At 37.8% G+C, this 20,870-nt stretch overlaps 1 protein-coding gene across 7 annotated transcripts; it reads left to right on the top strand.

The window, feature by feature from the left end:
• Positions 1–47: 47 nt before the first annotated feature.
• MGST1 (microsomal glutathione S-transferase 1) lies at positions 48–20,043 on the top strand. Of its 7 annotated transcripts, none has more exons than XM_053894958.1 (5): positions 68–238; positions 3,088–3,203; positions 6,232–6,379; positions 8,611–8,705; positions 19,433–20,043. In XM_053894958.1, exons 3-5 carry the CDS (start codon positions 6,254–6,256, stop codon positions 19,677–19,679), a joined length of 468 nt encoding a protein of 155 aa, XP_053750933.1. In that variant the 5' UTR covers positions 68–238; positions 3,088–3,203; positions 6,232–6,253; the 3' UTR covers positions 19,680–20,043. The 7 variants fall into 7 exon arrangements, with proteins under 7 accessions (XP_053750934.1, XP_053750933.1, XP_019307639.1 ...); XM_019452094.2 differs by having other exon boundaries at positions 68–269; positions 3,088–3,198; XM_053894957.1 differs by having other exon boundaries at positions 68–269.
• Positions 20,044–20,870: the final 827 nt, after the last annotated feature.

The raw sequence follows: 20,870 nt of genomic DNA, 5'->3' as shown, positions 1-20,870 counted from the left end.
CTTCGACCCAAGCGCAGCGGAGGAGGTTCCAGCGGGGAACGCATGGGCCGCGGTTCCTCCCTCGCACAACAATCGGGTGACTTGGGGGAGGTGCTTCGCAGGGCTGGGAGTCCTGCTTCTGGAGCTGCAGCGCGAGTACCAGGAAATTAGCAGAGTGGGTAGGGCGCCTGCCTGCTGTCCCGTCTGCCCGCGCTGTGAACGCCCCGCGGTGGCAGCGCGACACGCCCGCTGGGGACAGGTTTGTGGCTGGATTCCTACTCGGATTCACTGTACGTGCGGGGCAGGGGATGAGGAAGGAGAGGGCACCGAGAGGGTGGTGGGCGGGCAGGAGCCTTGCAGGAGGCGGGTGTGGGCTGGAGTGGTCTTTGCCCGCGTGAAACTCCTTTGCTCCATTTAGCTGCTACGCGCTGGCTTTTCAATCTGTCACCTCCGAAAGGGAGCTGAGCCCCTCCTCCCTTGTAGGTAAGTTTTCCCCTTTGTCAAACTCCGGGAAAGAAACTTCAGTCAGTCTTGAGTTTCAGTGGTGAGTTACTCATGTTTTCTTCTCAAGCCAGAGGAACGTCCACTTTGAATGGGCCCCCTGGAACTTAGGGAGAATGAAAAGTAGGTGCAAGTTGTAGTCATATGTGAAGGTGCTACCGTTGAAGCAACGTCTGTTCACCCTGAGAGTGTGAATTCCTGCAGCCCTGGGCCAAGTTGGCTTTCCCACCTCCTGAAATACAGGAAAAACTTGCTCCTCGTGGTTCACTTTCACAGGCAAGAAAAACACCAGCAAGTCTAATGATAATGAGATAACCACAACGGCCACAGCAGCCGCAAAGTTCAGGAGGACATAGGTTAAACTTTGTAATGTTGTAGCCAGCTCCCCAGTCCAGAGGCAGAAGCCGTGGGAAACTCTGATTTGGGAGTTGAGGCCTCAGACAGTATTGCTGTCACTGGACTGGGGCAGTGGAGAGAAGGGTGCATGTAAATCTCCCATCTCCTTGTTTCCTTTGAAATAGTCCCAAGGCCTCTTGGTAGTCTGGGCACTCTTATTTTCTCCTTTGCCTTCTGCCTGTTTTCTCTCCAAGGGAATGCCAAGTGGGTTGTAATCAAGCATTGTTGTACGGCAGATGGAAAATTCCCCCAGACCCTCAGGTTACAGCCTTTCAGCCATGTAAGACTAGAGTTCTTAGGGCCTTAGAACCAAGCTACACACACCTTTTGCATCCCCTGGCGGCTTCCTGCCTTGGGAGTTAGGGTAGATTATAATAGGGTTTGTGGTCCTGTGCTGTTTCCAAAATAAGAGGACTATGTGTGTTCGTTGACCATCTTTGGTCATTTTTTAAAACGACAAATAGTCCAAATTTGAATATTGCTCTGTGGTGGACAAGTACAGTTTTTCTAAGGGTTTGTTTGAGAGCGGACTTTATTAGTCACTGAGGCTGGGAAGGGAGGTCAGCACTGGCCCCTGAGAACAGCCTTACCCCACATCCACCCAGATCCCTCAGCGTTTTCCTCCCGGCACCTGGGTTCTGAAATATAGGAGGCCAGGGCTGCAGTCGCCTCAAGTGGTCCAGAAATTCTAGAATTGATAACCAGCAAAAAGGCCATTGAATTATCTTTTTTCTTTATCTTGTGGTAGCGTTCTATTTGTTTTAGAAGGTGAAAAGTTGCGGAGTCATGGCTCCGGAGATGTGTGCCCAGATGTTTTGTGTGTTTCGCAATATTGATGTTGCAAGGCCACCATAAATAAGAACTTTGTCCTTTTGGCCAAGAGCCTGTAAAGACAAGAGGAATAGTCCATAGTTGAGAGATAGACTCAACTGTAATAGATACAGTGGGGGTAGGCATGGTGTTGGGTGGGGACGGCAAGGTAGGAAGATGAGATTGGGCAGAAAAAGACTCCCAGAAAACCAAAGTAGTCTAGAATTCTTAGCCTTGATGGTGGATAGCCCATGATGAGCTGAACACTTAAGAAAACTGGATTCTAGTCTTGGTCCCTCTACTGTGAATTTGGGTCAGATTACTCACTCTACCTCTCCAGGCCTCGGTTTCCTTATACCTTAAAGGCAGAGACAAATATGACTTGCTCCAACTACCTTAGAGTTTTCTAGATCAAGTGACATCATGTAAAAGCTTTTTGAAAACTCTAAAATGATCTCCTCAGCGCTTAGGACAGTGCCAAAGTAGGAACTTATTTACCAAATGCTTATATAGCACTTACCAGGTCCGAGTACTTTTCCAAGATCTTCAGACTTTACTCATTTGACACTCACAAGAATCCTGTGAGAAAGGAAGTATTAACCTCATTATACAGGAGAGGTAAGTAAGTCCCCGAGAAGTTAAATCCCCACCAGTAAGTGGCAGAATCTAATTCACCTGGACTCTAGTCTAGTTCCAGAGTCTCTGTGTGCTCAACACTCTTCTCCTTGTCCCTTCAGAGGAGAAGCAGTCACCTCTACCTTAGGGGACCGAGCCCTACTCTCTGGCAAAAATGATGGAGGTATTCTCTGCTGTGCTAACCCATGATGGACAATGAAAGGAACAGTACACTATACAAATATGACATCATTGTAATATTTTATTTTCTTTTTTTAATGTTTATTTATTTATTTTGAGATAGAGAGTGGGGAAGGGACAGAGGGAAGGAGAGAGAGAATCCCAAGCAGGGCCTGCACTGACAATGCAGACCCCGATGTGGGGCCTAATCCCATAAGCTGTGACATAATGACTTGATCCGAAATCAAGAGTCAGAGGCTTTACCAACTAAAGCACCCAGGCGCCCCGTAATATTTTATTTTCCATAATTCATAACCAACTTGGATTTGTACCTCACTCCTAGAATACTCAAAACACCTAACATTTTACTCTTTTAATTATTAGTACTACTATATTGCTCTCCTCCCTCCTGGCAACCTTTTCTAGTAAAAAGCTTTCAGTAATTGCATTTTGACTACAGTGTCCAGCCATGACGTGGGCTCAAGGCAACTTACTGACAAATCAGCTTTGAAAAAAAGTCTAGTCCGGCATCATTTTATTCCATGCCATGAATCACTTCTCTATCTCTTAATGTCTTACCTTCATTATTCCTCACCTGGCCCTCAGGTCTCTGAGAGGTGGTTTGTGGTATGAAATCAGAAGCTTGGCATTGGCCCATTTCCCCAAACCACAGACCTGAGGAGTTCAGCCACATTCTCCGTGTTGGAAAAACTTTGTGTGAGGTGCACTTTCAATGTGTTGTTCACATTTAAAGGAAAAAAACCTCTCATTGCCCTTTTCCTCCAACTGCTGACATCTTTGTGTGCTTTTACCACCAGCTGTTCTGGAAAGCTTCCACTTTCTCTCTACTTTTTCTTAAAAAAAATTTTTTTTTCATGTTTATTTATTTTTGAGAGAGACAGAGTGCGAGCTGGGGAGGGGCAGAGAGAGAGGGAGACACAGAATCTGAAGCAGGCTCCAGGCTCTGAGCTGTCAGCACGGAGCTGGATGAGGGACTCGGACCCACGAGCTGTGGGATTATGACCTGAGCCGAAGTCGGATGCTTAACTGAGCCACCCAGGCACCCCTCTACTTTTTCAATACCAATTTTCTCAAAGGGAAGACCATTCTCTGGGCATTCCACTGCTAAATAAATTTCATTCTGCAAACATTCGTAGAGACCTACAGAAACTGTTTTAGATGTAAAATTATTGTTAAATAACAAAAATTCCTACTTGATAAACTTTTCTCAATTTTTTTAAATTAACATTCCTGCTATGTTTCTTCAGATCTCTGTCCAGAGGCTTAGGGATCCCTTATTAAGCTAATTACATGAACTCTGAGGGATAGTGCAGTTTATTCATGACTTCCTCCCCACCCCTGCCCCCACTAGTGGAACAAGATCAGATACGTTAAATGGCACTAAAAGTATTGTCTTGCACTGAGAGCTTATATAACATTCTGTGGTTTCAAGACTACTGACCTGTGGAGGTGGATTAGTTTATTGTATGTATTTGTTTTTGTTTTTTAAATGGGGACATATAGTTTCTGTTTGCTTAAATCCAAAGTACATTTTCAGCCTACCTTGTAAAACAGGGGTTACTTGAGAAGCTTTGGTTTCTTTATCTGAAAAATGGGAATAATAGTACCTACCCTGTGGCGTCATTGGAAGAGGAAACAAGATAACAGATGTAAGATGTGCCAGCTGGCCACAGAGCAGGCATTCAATCAATGTTAGTTGAATGAGAATTAAACAGTTTGCAGTCTCTCTCTCTCTCTCTTTTTTTAATTTTTGAGAGAGATAGACAGAGTGTGAGCAGAGGAGGGGCAGAGAGAGAGAATCCCAAGCAGGCTTCGGGTTCTGAGCTGTCAGCACAGAGCCCCATGCGGGGCTCAAACTCGTGAACTGCAAGATCATGACCTGAGCTGAAGTTGGGTGCTTAACTGACTGAGCCACCCAGGCACCCCAGCAGTTTGCAGTCTCTTGAAGAAGATAGTACAGTGTAGTTAGTGTACAAGATATGAAGTCATAGGCATGGGTTTGCGTCCTAACTTGGCTGCTTAACATCTTGGAGTCACATTTGCTTCATCTATGAAATGGATATAGATATAAGGACTGTAATGGTATGGTTACAAAGATTAAATAATGCATATAAAGTACATGACAGAATTGGACACCTAGTGAGCTCTTACAAAATTAAGCGTATATGTATGTTGTTTCGATCACACTAACAGCAATGCGTAGACACAGGATGACCAGTAACACAGTATAAGAAGAGATATAAATTTATAGATTATTGGTAGATGGATAGAATGATCAGAATTTGATAGATGTCACTCTAGTAAGGTGGCATTCAGGGGTTGAGTTTTAAAGGCAGGAGTGGACATTGCGTATAAGAGACAGTACTACATGCCAAGGGTGGATATGAGAAAAGATGTGTGTTTATGCGGACAAGATAGAAGAAGCAGATAGCAGGGCTGATCATAGAATGAGAGGACATTAAAGAGAATGGCTACCAGACAGGGTAGGAAATTTAAATTTGAAGCTTTACTTAATCCCTACCCACTTTGACTTCAGTATCACTGGTCTGTCTTAGCTTTCCTTCTGAGTACATTCCCAATTATACTTCCAACTCCAGACAGATAGTAACATTCATTGCAATGTGAAGTAACCTGAAGACTTATATAAAGATAATCTTCCTGGGGCATCTGGTGGCTCAGTCAATTGAACGTCTGGCTTTGGCTCAGGTCATGATCTCATGGTTCATGAGTTCAAGCCCCAAGTCATGCTCCCTGCTGTCATTAAGGATCCTCTGTCCCCTTCTTTCTCTGCCCCTCCTCACTCGTGTGCTCGCTCTCTTCCTCAAAAATAAAATAAAATAGAATAAATTAAATTAAATTTAAAATATTAAAGATAATCTTTCTTCCCTTATTCCTTCTATGAAAGTACCATCAATGCCAATTCCTTACTTTGCATTTGCCTAGCATTTTGTTTCTAATATCCTGCTTCCCCTTCTTCACTTGTGTTGGTACTGATGATGACCATAATCATGCTGATAATGATGATCATAATATAATAAACCTTACTGAGGGTGTTCCATGGGCCAGGTGCTGTGCTAAGTATAAATTTATTCCACATGCTATCTCAATTAAATCCTGGCAACAAACCAGTAAGTTAGGAACCGTTACTATTGCTATCTTATAAATGAAGAATTTCATTTCAGAGAGGTCGAATCTCTGAACCAAAGTTAACCAAATGGTGGGACTGGAATTCAAATCTTGTAGCCTGGGATCCTAAACACTATTGAAATGGCAAAAAGCTATAAGCTGGGTTTCTAAAGCAGGACGTGTATTAGAATTTAGGCATTCCCAATCAAACATTAATGGTGCTACTATGTACATAATTTGATGTTTCTAATGAGATCAGTCCATGAACTCTGGTCTTTTGGGTCCAGCTTGCAGTTTGATGCAAAAATATGATTTTAGTCTCTATAGAATTTTGCCCATTTATCTTTGCTTCTCATACCCCTACATTTTCATTTTCGCTCCATGCCTGTTTGATATCTTCAAGCTTAATGTTATAGAACTAGAAAACAACCTGATACTATTTATTTTGAAATTGAAAAAAAGATGATTTCTTCTGTGAATAAACCCAAGATCCTTTTTTAAGAACAGTATAGTTAATGCTGCAATGTAAGTACATTATGTGACTATCAAGTTATTTGGGGTATTTATGTCTGCTTTTCCTATCTTGTCTAAAATATTTTTAAGATTCCAGACCAAAATTGAAAAAATGGTTGACCTCACTGAGCTTATGGAAAATGAAGTATTCATGGCCTTTGCTTCCTATACAACGATTATTCTTTCAAAAATGATGTTTATGAGTACTGCAACTGCATTCTTTAGATTGACAAGAAAGGTAAGACATTTAGGGGCGATATTTTCCTTTAAGACTTGAAATTTGGGAAAACAATTTTCTTAATTTACTTTTTTTTTTTTTTTTTTTTTGGTAAAGCCCAATGGCACGTTGTTTAATATTGCAAATGCATTATGCAGTCATTTGGTACAGATGCATCTGATATATTTATGGAACAGGCACTTTCTCCTGGAAACTTCTAAGTGGTTGTTTTCATTGTGGCTTTTACCTTTTGTCATGCTGCTTAGTATATGAGATTCCTGTATTCTGTAAGCAGATTCCATGCTTCTTAGTGTATGAGATTCCTGAGATTCCTGTATGTTCCTCATATTAGTATATGAGATTCCTGTAGTATCAAAGTTTTCAAGGAAACGTTCTATAATTTTGGAGTTAATTTTGCCTGCTAGAGTTTAGAAAATAGTCATTTTCCAGACAGTTAACTGGTGTCTTCAGTTCTATGACAGGTGAAGGATATACCTTTGGGGACAGAATTAAGTTCTTATGATTATCAATAGAGTCTTTTATGACTGGGACAAGACATTTGAATTTTGTGTAGTTCCAACTTCTTAAGTAGATGCTATTTCTGCCCAGCATTATAAGAATGTGATTTTTTCCTAAAATGGAGGGTTGGGGAAGGTATTAGAAAGATTTTGGAACATATATCCTGTACTCAAGCAGGGTTTCTAACACAGTAAGGGGGGTAGAGCAAAGCTACCTTGACAAAGAAACTATTTTCATTGGTGTCGTCCCTCGTCAGCAACTACTTCCTGGAAACACCTATTTCTCTAGGAGTGCCTGTCCTGAGTTTTTGTCCAGAGACTTGCTTTTGTCTAGAGCTCACAGTCATCCTTAAGATATTTCCCTGTTACTGTCTTGAGGTATAATTCCTTCCCAAGGACATTTACATTTTAACGCGGGCATACACAGACATGTTTAAGGCTCTAATAGGTCCAGGTGTTAGAGCAGCAAGCAGTAAGGTAGTTGCCTACCACCAGCTCCACAGTGTCCTCTAGAAACATGGCACACAGCATAGCAGAAATGTTCCCTGTCTTATAAGGAAAAGAGAAAGGAACTCAGATTTGTGGAATACCAATGATATGTAGCCGTGTGGTGCTCTTGGTATGTGTGAAATCACAGGATCATTTTACATCATCGTTCATATTATCACGGGAAATGAGGGTTAGCCCCCCCATTTTACAGTTGAGGAACTGAAGATCAGAGACATTATGCACCAATAAAGGGTGATGCTGAGATTCTAATTCAGACTGCTTTAAACTCAAATCTCATGCATTTGCCATTGTAATACATTTGTTTACTTGTTTGAAACATGTTTATTGAACATCTAGTGTGTGCCAGACAGAGCTGACTTCAAGAGCTGATCCTGTATCATGTCCTTTCTCATCAGTTCTCTTCAACATCTTAATCTGAGATAAATGTTTATATCATATTAAGAAAAATATTATAATATTTATGGATTTCTAAGTGTAAATTAGGCTAATTTTGTAGTTCATGTTTTTCTTTGCTTTGAATTATTAAGCATTGGAGCATACTTAAATATTTCTTAAATGCATTTTTCAAGTTTCAAGGGATGGGGAAGTCATATCAAAGAGCATAATCATTGCAGGAAGAAATAAATGAATATATGCCGTAGAACATGTCCTTTATAGGAATGCAATTCAACTTCTTATATTTCACTATATTATTCAACCCAAAGTGTTAATTCAGCAAAAGAAAAGAGATACACATATCCTAACAAAGTACAAAATACATTTCCTGCCCCTCACTCTTTTATGTTTCTTGCCCGTTCTCTAACATCCTTGGCTGGTAAACTTACGACTTTCCTATGAACCGGTCAGTTGGAAATGTTAATACCCTTGAGATAAGTTATATCAACATCACTATGAAAAAAAATGCCAATTCACCATAATAATAGTCAATGATAACTTAAAATTATGCTCTCTTTTCCCTTTATGGTTCCTTTTTGCTATTTTTATACGTTGGTTTTTATTTAAGTCCCTATTTATTCTTTTCTTTAAAAAAATTTTTGGACTGTTAATAAAAATGCAGATTTAAAGTATAGACCCTTACCTGTGCTTGAGCTCTGAATTTTTTCCTAAGGGCCAATCTGGATGCCTGTATTTCTTCTGTTAAAATCCAAATAACTTATCAGGTAGAATACTCACCTGTTATTTGGTATTTGAACAACGTTTCTTATTCCTTGGTATTTGGAATAGGTTTTTGCCAACCCAGAAGACTGTGTAGGCTTTGGCAAAGGAGAAAATGCCAAGAAATATCTTCGGACAGATGACAAAGTGGAACGTGTGCGAAGGTAAACACACTGCCTCCTGAAATTATCTATTTTATCAAAGAATTTTGGTCAAGGAGCTCAGTGAGATGTTGAGGGTCATAAGAAGAGGGAAAAGCAGTCATCTTATATAGTCCATATAATAATTATGGAAAATTAGGATGTAGAAGTCTCCAACTCTCACTGCAATTGTACATGTTGCCAATTTCCTACTTTGTTGGGGTTAATAACTTTGTTCTGTGTAGGGATTTTTCGAAAGTAGTTACAGGTAGGAGGTAAAATGAGGATAGAAGATTCTTGTGTTTTGTCATCTTTCTCTAGAGTTGAGAGTGTCAGCTTGTGTGAAAGGTTGAAGATACTTTTGCGTAAGACTCAAAATGTGGGTGGGTGACTCAGTCAATTAAGTGTCTGACTCAATTTTGGCTCAGATCATGATTTCATGGTTCACGGGATCAAGCCCCATGTCAGGCTCTGCACTGACAGCATGGAGCCTGCTTGGGATTCTCCCTCTCTCTCTCTCTTTCTCTCTCTCTCTGCCCCTCCTCATCTCATACACACTCACTCACTCTCTAGCTCTCTCTCAAAATAAATAAATAAAAATTGAAAAAACAAGACTCAAAATATGAACATGGGAAATCTTGCCCTTCTTTCTCTCTGTCCTTTGTAGGTATTATGTTTAATGCACTGAGAATTCAATAAACAATGAAAAGCAATAAGCCAAGATACCATTCACACAGGTTCCTAATATAATTAATATACTTAAAAAAAACACATTGAATTCTAGTTCCAAGTGTATATTTCTTAATCCTTTCCATAAAGTCATGTAAATTTCAAACTTTTTTCACCTCTGCTGAACTGTAATTGACAAAATTATAAGACATTTGAAGTGCACAGCATCATGATTTGATCAATATATGTTGTGAAAGGTTTATCCCCAACGTGTTCATTAACACATCCATCACCTCCACATTTACCAACCTCTTTGTTTTTTTATGAAAACATTTAAGTTCTAATCTCTTAGCAAATTTCAATTACACAGTACAGTGTTATTAACTATAACCACCATGTTATGCTTTAGATCCACAGACCTTCTTCATCTTATGACTAAAATTTTGTACCTTTTCACCAACCTGTTCTTAGTTCCCCCAAGCATCTGGCAATCACTTTTCTACTCTGTTTCTATGAGTTTGACTTCTTTTCCCTGTCTTTTAGATTCCTTATATAACTGATACCATACAACATTTATCTTTCTCTGTCTGCTTTATTTTATTTAGCATAGTGTCCTCCAGGTTCATCCATGTTGTTGCACATAACAGGATTTACTTCTTTTTCAAGGATGAATAATCTTCCATCGCATATATATGCCACATTGTCTTTATCCACTCATCCGTTGAGGGACACTTAGGGTGTTTCTGTATCTTGGCTATTGGGAATGCTGTAATGAACATGGGAATGCAGATATCTCTTTGGAATAATGGTTTCTTTTTTTGGATATATGCCCAGAAGTGGAATTGCTGGATCATCTGGCTAGAACCTCCATACTGTTTTCTATAGTAGCTGCACTAGTTTGCATTCCCACCAACAGTGTTCCCTTTTTTCCACATCCTCCCCAGCATTTGTTATCTCTTGTCTTTTTTGATAATAGCCATCCTAACAGAGGTTAGGCTAATCAAAACCATTGCCAGCCAATAGTTTTGGATGTCTTTTTTGGACAAAAATGACTATTCAGGTCCTTTGTCATTTACCAATTGGATTATTATTATTGCTATGGAGTTGTATAAGTTCTTTGTATATTTTGGATATTAACTACGTATCAGATATGTGATTTGCAAATATTTTCTCCTATTCCGTAGATTGTCTTTCCATTTTGATGATGGCTTCCTTTGCTGAACAGAAGCTTTTTGGTTTGATATAGACCCATGTGTTTCTTTTTGGTTTTGTTGTCTTTGCTTTTGGCATCAAATCCAAAAAAAAAAAAAAAAAAAAAAAAAAATCATTGCCAAAACCAATGTCAAGGAGCTTACCTTCTGTGTTTTCTTCCAGGAGTTTTATGGCTTCAGGTATTACATTCAAGTCTTCAATCTATTTTGAGTTCATTTTTGTGTATAGTATAAAGTGGGGTCCTGTTTTCATTCTTTTGCATGTGGATATCCAGTTCTCCTAACACAGTTTATTGAAGAAACTGTACTTTCTTCTTGTATATTATTGGCTCTTTTGTCAAAAATTAATTGACTGCAAATCATGGGTTTATTTCTGGGTTTTCTAGAAAATTAGTTATAGGAAATTAGTTGACTATAAATACATTGATTTATTTCTGTTCCTTTGATCTATATGTCTACTTTTATGCCAGTACCATACTGCCTTGATTATTATAGCTTTGTAATACAGTTTAAAATCAGGAACATATGCCTCCAGCTCTGTTCTTCTTTCTCAATTGCTTTGGATTATTCAGGCCTTTATGGTTTCATACAAACTTTAGGATTGTTTTTTCTATTTCTCTAAAAAAAATGCCATTGAGATTTTGAGAGGGAGTGCACTGAATCTGCAGATTGCTTTGAGTAGCATGAACATTTTAACAATATCAGTTCTTCCAATCTATGAGCACAGAAGATCTTTCCATTACTTTGTATCTTCTTCAGTTGTTTTCATCAGTGTCTTATAGTTTCCAATTATAGATCTTCCACTTCCTTGGTTAAATTTATCCTTAAGTATTTTATTCGTTTTGGCTCTATTGTAAATTAAATTGTTTTTTAAATTATTCTTTCTGATATTTCATTGTTAGTGTATAAAAATGCATCTGGTTTCTGTGTACTGATTTTGTATCCTACAGCTTTACTGAATTCATTTATTAGTTTTAATAGTTGTTTGGCGGAATTAGGGCTTCTGATATAATATCATGTCATCTGCAAATAGAGACAATTTTACTTCTTTCTTTCCAATTTGGATTTTTATTTTCTGTTCTTGATTAATTAGTCTGGCTAGGACTTCCACACTGTGCTGAATTAAAGTGGTGAGAGTGGGCATCCTTATCTTACTCCTGATCTTAGAGGAAAAACTTTCAGCTTTTCATGATGTATGACATTAGCCATGGGATTGACATATGTAGACTTCATTATGTTGAAGTATATTCCCTCTATGTCCGATTTGTTCAGAGTCTCTATCATGGGGAATTTTGAATTTTGTCAAATGCTTTTTCTGCATCTCTTGAGATGACAATATGATTTTTATCCTTCTTTTTGTTAATGTGGTGTTGATTTATAGATGTTGAACCATTCTTGCGTCTCTGTATTAAATTTCATTTGATAATGGTATATGATTTTTTAAATCTTTTTAAATTAAACTGTTGTATTTGGTTTGCTAGTATTTTGTTGAGGATTTTCCTATCTATGTTCATCAGGATATTGACCTGTTTTTCTTTTCTTATAGTGCCTTTATCTGGCTTTGGCATCAGGGTAATGCTGGCCTTGTCAAATGAGTTTAGAAGTATTCTGTTCTCTTCTACTGTTTTGGAAGAGTTTGAGAAGAATTGGTATTAGTTCTTTAATTGATCAGTAGAATTAACCAGTGAAGTCATCTGGCCCTGGGTTTCTTTGTTGGGAGGTTTTGATTATTGATTCAGTCTCATTACTAGTAATTGGTCTACTCAGATTTTCTAGTTCTTCATGATTCCATCTTGGTATGTTGTATGTTTCCAGGAATTTGTCCATTTCTTCAAGTTTGTTGTCCAGTTTGTTGGTGTCTAATTGTTCATACTAGTCTCCTTTGTATGTCTCTGGTATCAGTTGGAATGTCTCTACTTTCTTTTTTTTAAATTTTTTTTAACATTTATTTATTTTTGAGACAGAGACAGACAGAGCATGAATGGGGGAGGGTCAGAGAAAGAGGGAGACACAGAATCCGAAGCAGACTTCAGGCTCCGAGCTGTCAGCACAGAGCCCGACGTGGGGCTTGAACTCACGGACCGTGAGATCATGACTTGAGCCGAAGTTGGACTGAGCCACCCAGGCGCCCCGGAATGTCTCTACTTTCAATTCTAATTTTATTTATTTGCATCCTCCCTCATTTTTTCTTGTTAAATCTAAAGGTTTATCTATTTTATCTTTTTAAAAAACCAGTTCTTCATTTCATTGACCTTTTCTATTGTCTTTTTAGGCTATATTCCATTTATTTCCACTATGATTTTTGTTATTTCCTTCTGCTAACTTTGGGGTTAGATTATTTGCCATTTTCTTGTTTCTTGAGGTGTAAAGTTAGGTTGTTTATTTGATATCTTTCCTTTTCTTCCTGTAGGATTTATCATCACAAACTTCCCTCTTCAAACTGCTTTTGCTTTTCCCATAAGTTTTGGTGTTTTCTGTTTTATCTTCATTTGTCTCAAGATATTTTTTTTATTTCTCTTGATTTCTTCTTTAACCCTTTGGTTGTTTAGTAGTATGTTGTTTAATCTCCACATATTTGTGAATTTTCCAGTTTTTTTTTCTTGTAATTGATTTCTAGTTTAGTACAGTTATGATTGGAATTGATGATATGATTTCATACTTCTTAAATTTATTAAGTCTTGTTTTTTGGCCTAACATATGATCTGTCCTGGAGAAAGTTCTATGTGTATTTGAGATGAATGTGTATTCTGTTGTTGTTGGGTGGCACGTTTAAAAAAATGTCTTTGGGTTCATCTGAGCTTATGTATAGAATTTAACTCCAATGTTTTCATATTGATTTTATGTATGGATAATCTGTCCATTGTTATTTTTTAAATTTTATTTATTTTGGGGGGGCAGAGAGAGAGAGAGAGACAGAATCTTAAGCTGATAGTGAGGAGCCTGACACAGAGCTCAAACCCACAAACTGTGAGATCATGACCTGAGCCAATAATCAAGAGTCGAATGCTTAATCGACTGAGCCACCCAGGTGTCCCTGGATGATCTATCCATTGTTGAAAGTAGGGTATTAAAATCCCCTACTATTATTACTATATTGTCATTTCTCCCTTTTGGTCTGTTAATATTTGCTTTATATATTTAGATGCTCCTATGATAGGTGTATAAATATTTACTAATGTTATATCCTCTGGATGAACTGACCTCTTTCATCATTATATAATGGCTTTCTTTATCTCTTATAATCTTTAGCTTGAAGCCTGTTTTGTCTGATATAAGTGTAGCTATTCTTGCTTTCTTTTGTGTTCCATTTCCATGGAATATCTTTTTCCATCCCTTCACTTTCAGTCTATGTGTCCTTAAAGCAGAAATGAGTCTCTGGTAGGCAGCATCTAGTTTTATCTTGTTTTTTTTTTTTTTTTTTTTTTTTTTATCCATTCATTCTGTATCTTTTGTTATAGTTACTTATACTACTTTCGTCTTTTAGCCTTTTCTTTTTAAATTTTTTTTTAGTGTTTAATTTTGAAAGAGAGAGAGAGAGAGAGACAGAGCACGAGCAGGGGAGGGGAAGAGGGAGAGGGAGACACAGAATCCAAAGCAGGGTCCAGGCTCTGAGCTGTCAGCACAGAGCCTGACGTGGGGCTCAAACCTACAGACCATGAGATAATGACCTGAGCTGAAGTCGGTCACTTAACCGACTGAGCCACCCAGGTGACTGTCTTCTAGTCTTTATACTAGAGTTATGTGATTTACCCACCATCATTACATTAGTATATTTTGAATTTAATTATATTTGCTTTTGCTGATGAGTTTTATACTTTCATACATTTTCTTCTTACTAATTGCTGTCCTTTTGTTTCAGCTTAAAGAACACCCTTTAATATTTCTAGCTGCTTTAGTGGTGATGAACACTTTCAGCTTTTATTTGGAAAACTCTTATCTCTTCTTCAATCTGAAGGACAACTTTGTCAGGTATAGGATTCCTGATGGCAGGTTTTTTATTGTTGTTGTTGTTATTTTTTTTCTTTTAAAACAGTAGAATATATCATCCACTCCCTTCTGCCTTGTAGTTTCTGGTAAAAAATATTCTGATAGTCTTATAGGGTTCCTTTGTATAAAACAACCTGCTTTTCTCTTGCTGGTTTTAAGAGTCTCTCCTGTCTTTAACTTTTGGTAATTTACTTATAATGTGTTTCAGTGTGGGTCTCTTTGGATTCATATTTTTTTGTAGTTTCTGAGGTTCCTGTATCTGGATATCTGTTTATTTCTCCAGGTTAGGGAAGGTGTTAACCATTATTTTTTGGGCTAAGCTTTCTGCCCCCTTTTCACCCTCTTCTACTTCTGGGACCTCCATAATACATACATACATACATACATACATACATACATAAAATTAATGTTTTTAATTATATTCCATAAGTTCCATAAACCATATTTACTTTTTCATTATTTTTTTTCTTTTTGTGCCTATAATTGGATGAATTCCACTGCTATGTCTTCAAGTTTACTGATCCTTTATTCTACTTGATCTAGTCTGTTGATGAACCACTTTATTGAATTTTTAAATTCAGTTACTGTATTCTTCTGCTCTGTGTTTTCTTTTAGGCACTTTTTAATATTTTCTATTTCTGTTGTAAATCTAGCTTTGTTCATGCATTTCTCTCCTGACCTTACTGAGCATCTTATGATCATTATTTTGAACTCTGTATTAAGTAAATCTAGTTATTTCTGTTTCATTAAGATCTGTTCCTGTAGATTTATCTTGTTCTTTGGTTTGAAACATATTCTTCTGTTTTTTCGTCTTTCTTGGCACTGTGTTGGTTTCTGTGCATTAGATAAAACAACCACTTCTCTCAGTCTTGACAGAGTGGTCTCATGTAGGAAATTAACCTTGTCAATTATCCTAGCCTGAGCCCTGTTGTCTCTCAGACCTTCGTGACAGTCCAAGCTGCCATCTTTGTTTTTACTGGTCCCCAATAGTTCAAGGTATGTCAAGATTTGTCAAGTGTTCCAAAGGGAGGATAACAGTCAACATTTAAATATAAGCTAATTGGAAGCTGGACATTTAAGTAACAGCTGGGAAAGTATGTAGTTATGCCCCTTCTAAGGAGATACTGGGGTTTGGGCATTTTAGTCAACTCCATCTGTGCTGGGCCTGCGTATAGCCATGTGGACAGATAGCCGAAGTGACTGCTTGAGCTTGTGGAGAACTGATTCTTTGTTTGCTATGTTTTGTGGGAATAAAATCTAACTAACTAACTCATGACTGTTAGTGCTGATCAGGGCCAGGTGACCCAGGGACCCCTCCCTAGGACTGCAGCCATAAAGGTTGGAGTGAATACATGTGTATAAACTCCTTGCAGGGAGATAGTGGTGACTGGGATCAAGCTAGAGAGAGAAGGCCAGGGAGGTATCCACCAGCTTCCCTGGTTTCTACAAAGGATCAAAGACTGAACCTAGATACAAGCGTGCTGATGCTTAGGCAGTAGATTTCAAAGTATGTAGTTGCAGACCTTTAAGAGAAAGACTGGGAGATGGACAATTTTGCCTGCTCCCTCTGTGCTGACACACAAGTCTTGTACATCCCTTAACTTCTCTATTTTATTTGTTGTAAGTCTCGTGGGTCTTTGAGATGCAATCCTCAGTAATTTTCAGAGCAAGATATTTTGGGGGTTCTGTCCTGGGGTGAGAGTCTTAAATGTTTGGGCACTAAATGTGAAGTCCAAACCCACTCCTCCTCAGGAAGAAGCTGGGAGTTGGAAATTCCCTCTCAGTTGTGTGACAGTAAGCTGGGGGTAGGGTTTATGGCAAGACTGTGTCTCAGCCTTAAAGATGGGTATTGTTCAATGTCTAGGAGTCACGCAGTTGTTTTCTGGATTTCTTTCAGATGTAATTACTTTGTGTGGAGCTCTACATTTGATGTGGCTGTGGAAGGGAGGGAGTTCAGGAGCCTCCTGTGTCACCATCTTGGCTGTCCCTTTTTCACCCACAGAATTTTTGTTGTTGTTGGGATTCTATTACTGATCTATTAATTACCGTATCCTAACACTGAAACATCAAAGTTATATATCAATTTCTCATTTAGTGTATTCTTTTCTCTTTTTTTAATATTTATTTATTTTTGAGAGAGAGAGATACAGAGCATGAGCAGGGAAGGGACAGAGAGGGGGATATACTGAATCTGAAGCAGGCTCCAGGCTCTGAGCTGTCAGCACAGAGCCTAACACAAGGCTGAGGCTCACAAACCACAAGGTCATGACCTGAGCTGAAGTCGGATGCTTAATCTACTGAGCTACCCAGGCGCCCCACATCTAGTATTTTCTAATGCTCATCCACACATGGTGCAATTCTAGGCACATTTCAAGGAATAAGTAAACTTACATAAAATTAAAGAAACAATGAAGTGTTTTCACAACCATACTCAAACATACAGATAGTTTGTTTTGTGGCGAATAGTTAAGATAGGAAACATCATGAGTATAGCTGATGGCACCACTTCTGTTTGGTGAATATGAAGAGTGAAGTGGATACTGAAATAAGAAAAATTTACTTCTGTAATTCAGGTATCAGTTAGAGTCTCTAGTCCCTTTAGGATCTAGATCATATTTACATTATCACATTTTTGATTCCCAGTGAGAGTCTGAAACCTCTCCCAAGATTTCTGCAGATTCCCTGTCAGTCTGGTCCCTACATTTGTGCATGTTTCCGTTGTCTACATTTTGTGAGACTAGCATAAACTTGGCTCTTTCCTCAACTCTCGACAAACCAACTTAAGAAATGTGGCTAAAATAGACTTGACTAAATTGAGTCACGTTACGGCAACGCAAACATTTCAAGTTGTAGGTTAGACAGAGCTCTGACGGTGTCCTTCAGCGGCCTCTCCCTGGGAAGTTGCACTGTACCTTCTTTGCTTTGGATGATGCCCAGCAGGACATCATTTTGCAGGCTCTGCTTTTGCCCCATGCATTCTCTTGTTCTACCAGTACCAAAATGAAATTCACATTTTTTTCTTATGCAAAAATTCAATCCCAAGTTATTTATTAAACAAGAATGTTTTTCTTCTAAGAAGAAGTCTGTGCTAGATAGCATGAATAAAATTTTAGCCTCTGCTTCACTTAGTTATATATTTGTTAAGTTAGCAGTCCTGCAGAGTAAATCAGCCAGTCTTAAAAATGGACTGTGTCAAGCGTGTGGATCTAAAATAGTTTCAGGACAGAGAATCAATGTGAAAATTTCAAACTGTATCAGAAAATTATAAGTGTTATGGTGAAAAAGAATAAACTTTAGAAAAGGTGAGTAATGCTTTGTGGAGTTCCTAAAACCACCAAAAAGACAGTAAGCAGTTTCAAACTTTGTCTTTACCTTTCTGTACCTCCCTTCTAGAGAAGGTAACCACATCCATGATGCTAATCATGACCCTATACTCATAACATTGCCCGGGACTTGAAAGTGATAACAATTAGACTCTCAATAGCATTAGTAAGTTTGAAGGGAAGATCCAAGTGTCATGTGTGAAAGCTTAATAAAAGATATTTTATTATGAGATTTTAGATTCTTCCCCACTTTCCCTTCCCATTCCCACCCCCCATGCCCATTGTACTTCCAGAAGAGAAAGCCATTATTGAAGCTGATCTTGTGGAAAGCCATTATTGAAGCTGATCTTCTAGTCAGGTTGTGAATAACCATTGACCTTAGTTCTGAAAGGAGTCCGTATCCTTAGAGATGCAGCGAATGTGTGCACAGCGCCCCCTGGTGATCAGACACTGGGTTTTCAGTGTGGAGACAGGAGAAAGCGTCTCCAAGAAAGACTGTCGGGTTTCCTGTTGTAATTTTTGAGACTTTACCGACCCCACCAAAAAGTTTCTAGTAACAATTCGCCATTGGAGATACTTTGCAGATAAAGATTTTCCAGAATCTCCCCATTTCGTTTTTAACCTTGACTTTTTTTTCTTTTCATTACTTCCACATGTAAAGCTATTTCTATTAGTATAGAAATATGTAAATTTCCACATGTAAATCCAATGTCAGGGACTGAGTGGGGCTACAAATGAAGTGAAATGAAGTATGCTTTCAGTATGCAATACTGAAAAAATTGATATCGATGACATGTGGGACAAATAATTAAAAACATAAAGTAATATGTCTTGGAAATGTTAAGATAAATGAATGGCTTAAAGTAAGTTACTTGCATTTGGGCAGACAGAAATCAGTGATGATTAGAAAACATTTTACATATGTATTTATTTAATCCTATCTCACCATGTTCTGGAAAGAATTTGAGACCATATATACATTCAATACAAGATAAAAGGAAAGTTGCAAGGTAATCAGAGCAGCTGGAGAAATAAAGGGTACCATTCAAAAGGAAAAGAAGGAAGGCTTGGCTTTGGTATATAGGGAAAGGAGAGATGTTTAGAATATACTACTTTCAAAGGCAGAGAATCCCCTTTCCCTCAGAGTGCTTAATCAAGTCTAGGTGATACTCACTGGGGATTCTGCTAAGGGACTGATGCATGGGCTAGGAGTTGAACTAGATGGCTTCCCTTCTGGCCCCAGTGCATGAACAAAGCATTCACTGAGACATTATTGTGTGTGTATCACTGTCACTGCTTCTATTGGGATAATATAAAAGAGCTTTAAGACTGATATTCCTGAAAGTGCAAAGTGTCTTCGTTATTATATGTTGAGATACACTAATAATAGAAACAAAAATAATGATATGTTAAATAAAAGCCAGATTTTTAAAGGGCAAGGCAATTTAAACAAAAATGAAATAAATACGCATTTTAAAAAATCCGTTTAGTTTTAAAAGAAATGGAAAAATGAATATATGTCTACTGATTTTGAAAGTAGTGTTTTGCTAATTTCCCACAGAGCTCACCTGAATGACCTTGAAAACATTGTGCCATTTCTTGGTATTGGCCTTCTGTATTCCTTGAGTGGTCCAGATCTCTCTACAGCCATCCTGCACTTCAGACTCTTTGTTGGAGCACGGATCTACCACACAGTCGCGTATTTGACACCCCTTCCCCAGCCAAATCGTGCTTTGGCTTTCTTTCTTGGCTATGGAGTTACTTTTTCAATGGCTTACAGGTTGCTAAAGAGTAGATTGTACCTGTAAGGAGAATCCTACAACTCATCATCCAGTTATTTTCTAAGAATTCTGTACTTCCAATTTATGATGATTTTTTTTTTTGTTTTTAGATTTTAAGTGGGAGGGGAGCAGAGAAATTTAGATGGGGCAGACAGCCTGAATATTAACATGACCAATATCCTTTATTCTTATGCTTGTACTGAAATTTTAACACAATTCTTAAGTCTTTTGATTTCCTATTTAAGTGCCTTGTGATAAATTCAGATTATAATTTGTAACATTCATTCAACATTTAATATTTTAAATCTATAAAAAGGGTGAGTGTATGTATGATACCCCTGTATTTCAATATTGCTGAAACAGACATATGAAATAAAGAATTTGAAGAATAGTTTAATTTGGTTTAATTTTTCCCATCTTATATTTTCAAAAGTTTTAAACCTACAGGAAAGTGGAAAAGTAGTACAATGCTCCTTTATATATGTTTCACCCAAGTTTACCAACTGTTAACATTTTTCTTACTTGCTTTCACTCTCTCACTCAATGTTTTTTTCTGAATCATTTCAAAGTAGGTTGCAGAAATCATGATACTTCACTTCTAAATACTTCAACATGTATCTCCTATGAATAAGACAATCTCCAAATAAGTGCAATATCATGATCACACACAAGAAATTTAACATTAATATAATAATGTTATATATAATTCATATCTAAATTTCCCTGATTTTTCTAATAACGTCCTTTATAACTGCTATAGTTTTGATCCAGGAATCAAACAAGGACCACACAAGCATTTTGTTATTGTTTCTATTTAGTTTTCAATGAAATTGAAGAGTTCTTTCATTTTCTTTTCTTTTCTTTTTTTTTTTTTGTCTTTAATAACATTGACATTTTTTTGAGGAGTAAATGCTCGTTTTACGGGATGAACCTTAATCTGACTTTGTTTTTCTATTGTTTTCTTGTTCTTATGTTCAGATTAAACATTTTTGGTGACACTGTGTCTTCCACATTACAACATATCAATAAGCATATGATGTCAGTTTGCCCTGTTAATTGGTGCTGTTCAATTTGATCAACTTAGTAAGGTTGTATCAACCATATTTGTCCATTGTAAAGATATCTTTTTATTTTTGTAATCATACATGGGGACAAGTTGACACTACCCAAATCCTGTTTTCCTATAAACTTTCACCCAATGGGTTGAGCATTCTAATA

The sequence above is a fragment of the Panthera pardus genome, unplaced genomic scaffold (assembly GCF_024362965.1).
Source record: "Panthera pardus isolate Hobbes unplaced genomic scaffold, ASM2436296v1 HiC_scaffold_6, whole genome shotgun sequence".
Lineage (NCBI taxonomy): Eukaryota > Metazoa > Chordata > Mammalia > Carnivora > Felidae > Panthera > Panthera pardus.
The sequence above is the reverse complement of the archived record's forward strand: the minus strand, read 5'-3'. Positions and strand labels throughout refer to the sequence as shown.

Excerpts from the sequence above, each read along its gene's own strand:
- MGST1 (XM_053894958.1), top strand. The coding sequence starts at position 6,254 with ATGGTTGACCTCACTGAGCTTATGGAAAATGAAGTATTCATGGCCTTT. Across the intron at positions 6,380-8,610 it reads TCTTTAGATTGACAAGAAAG|GTTTTTGCCAACCCAGAAGA; the intron begins GTAAGACATTTA and ends TATTTGGAATAG. Across the intron at positions 8,706-19,432 it reads AAAGTGGAACGTGTGCGAAG|AGCTCACCTGAATGACCTTG; the intron begins GTAAACACACTG and ends AATTTCCCACAG.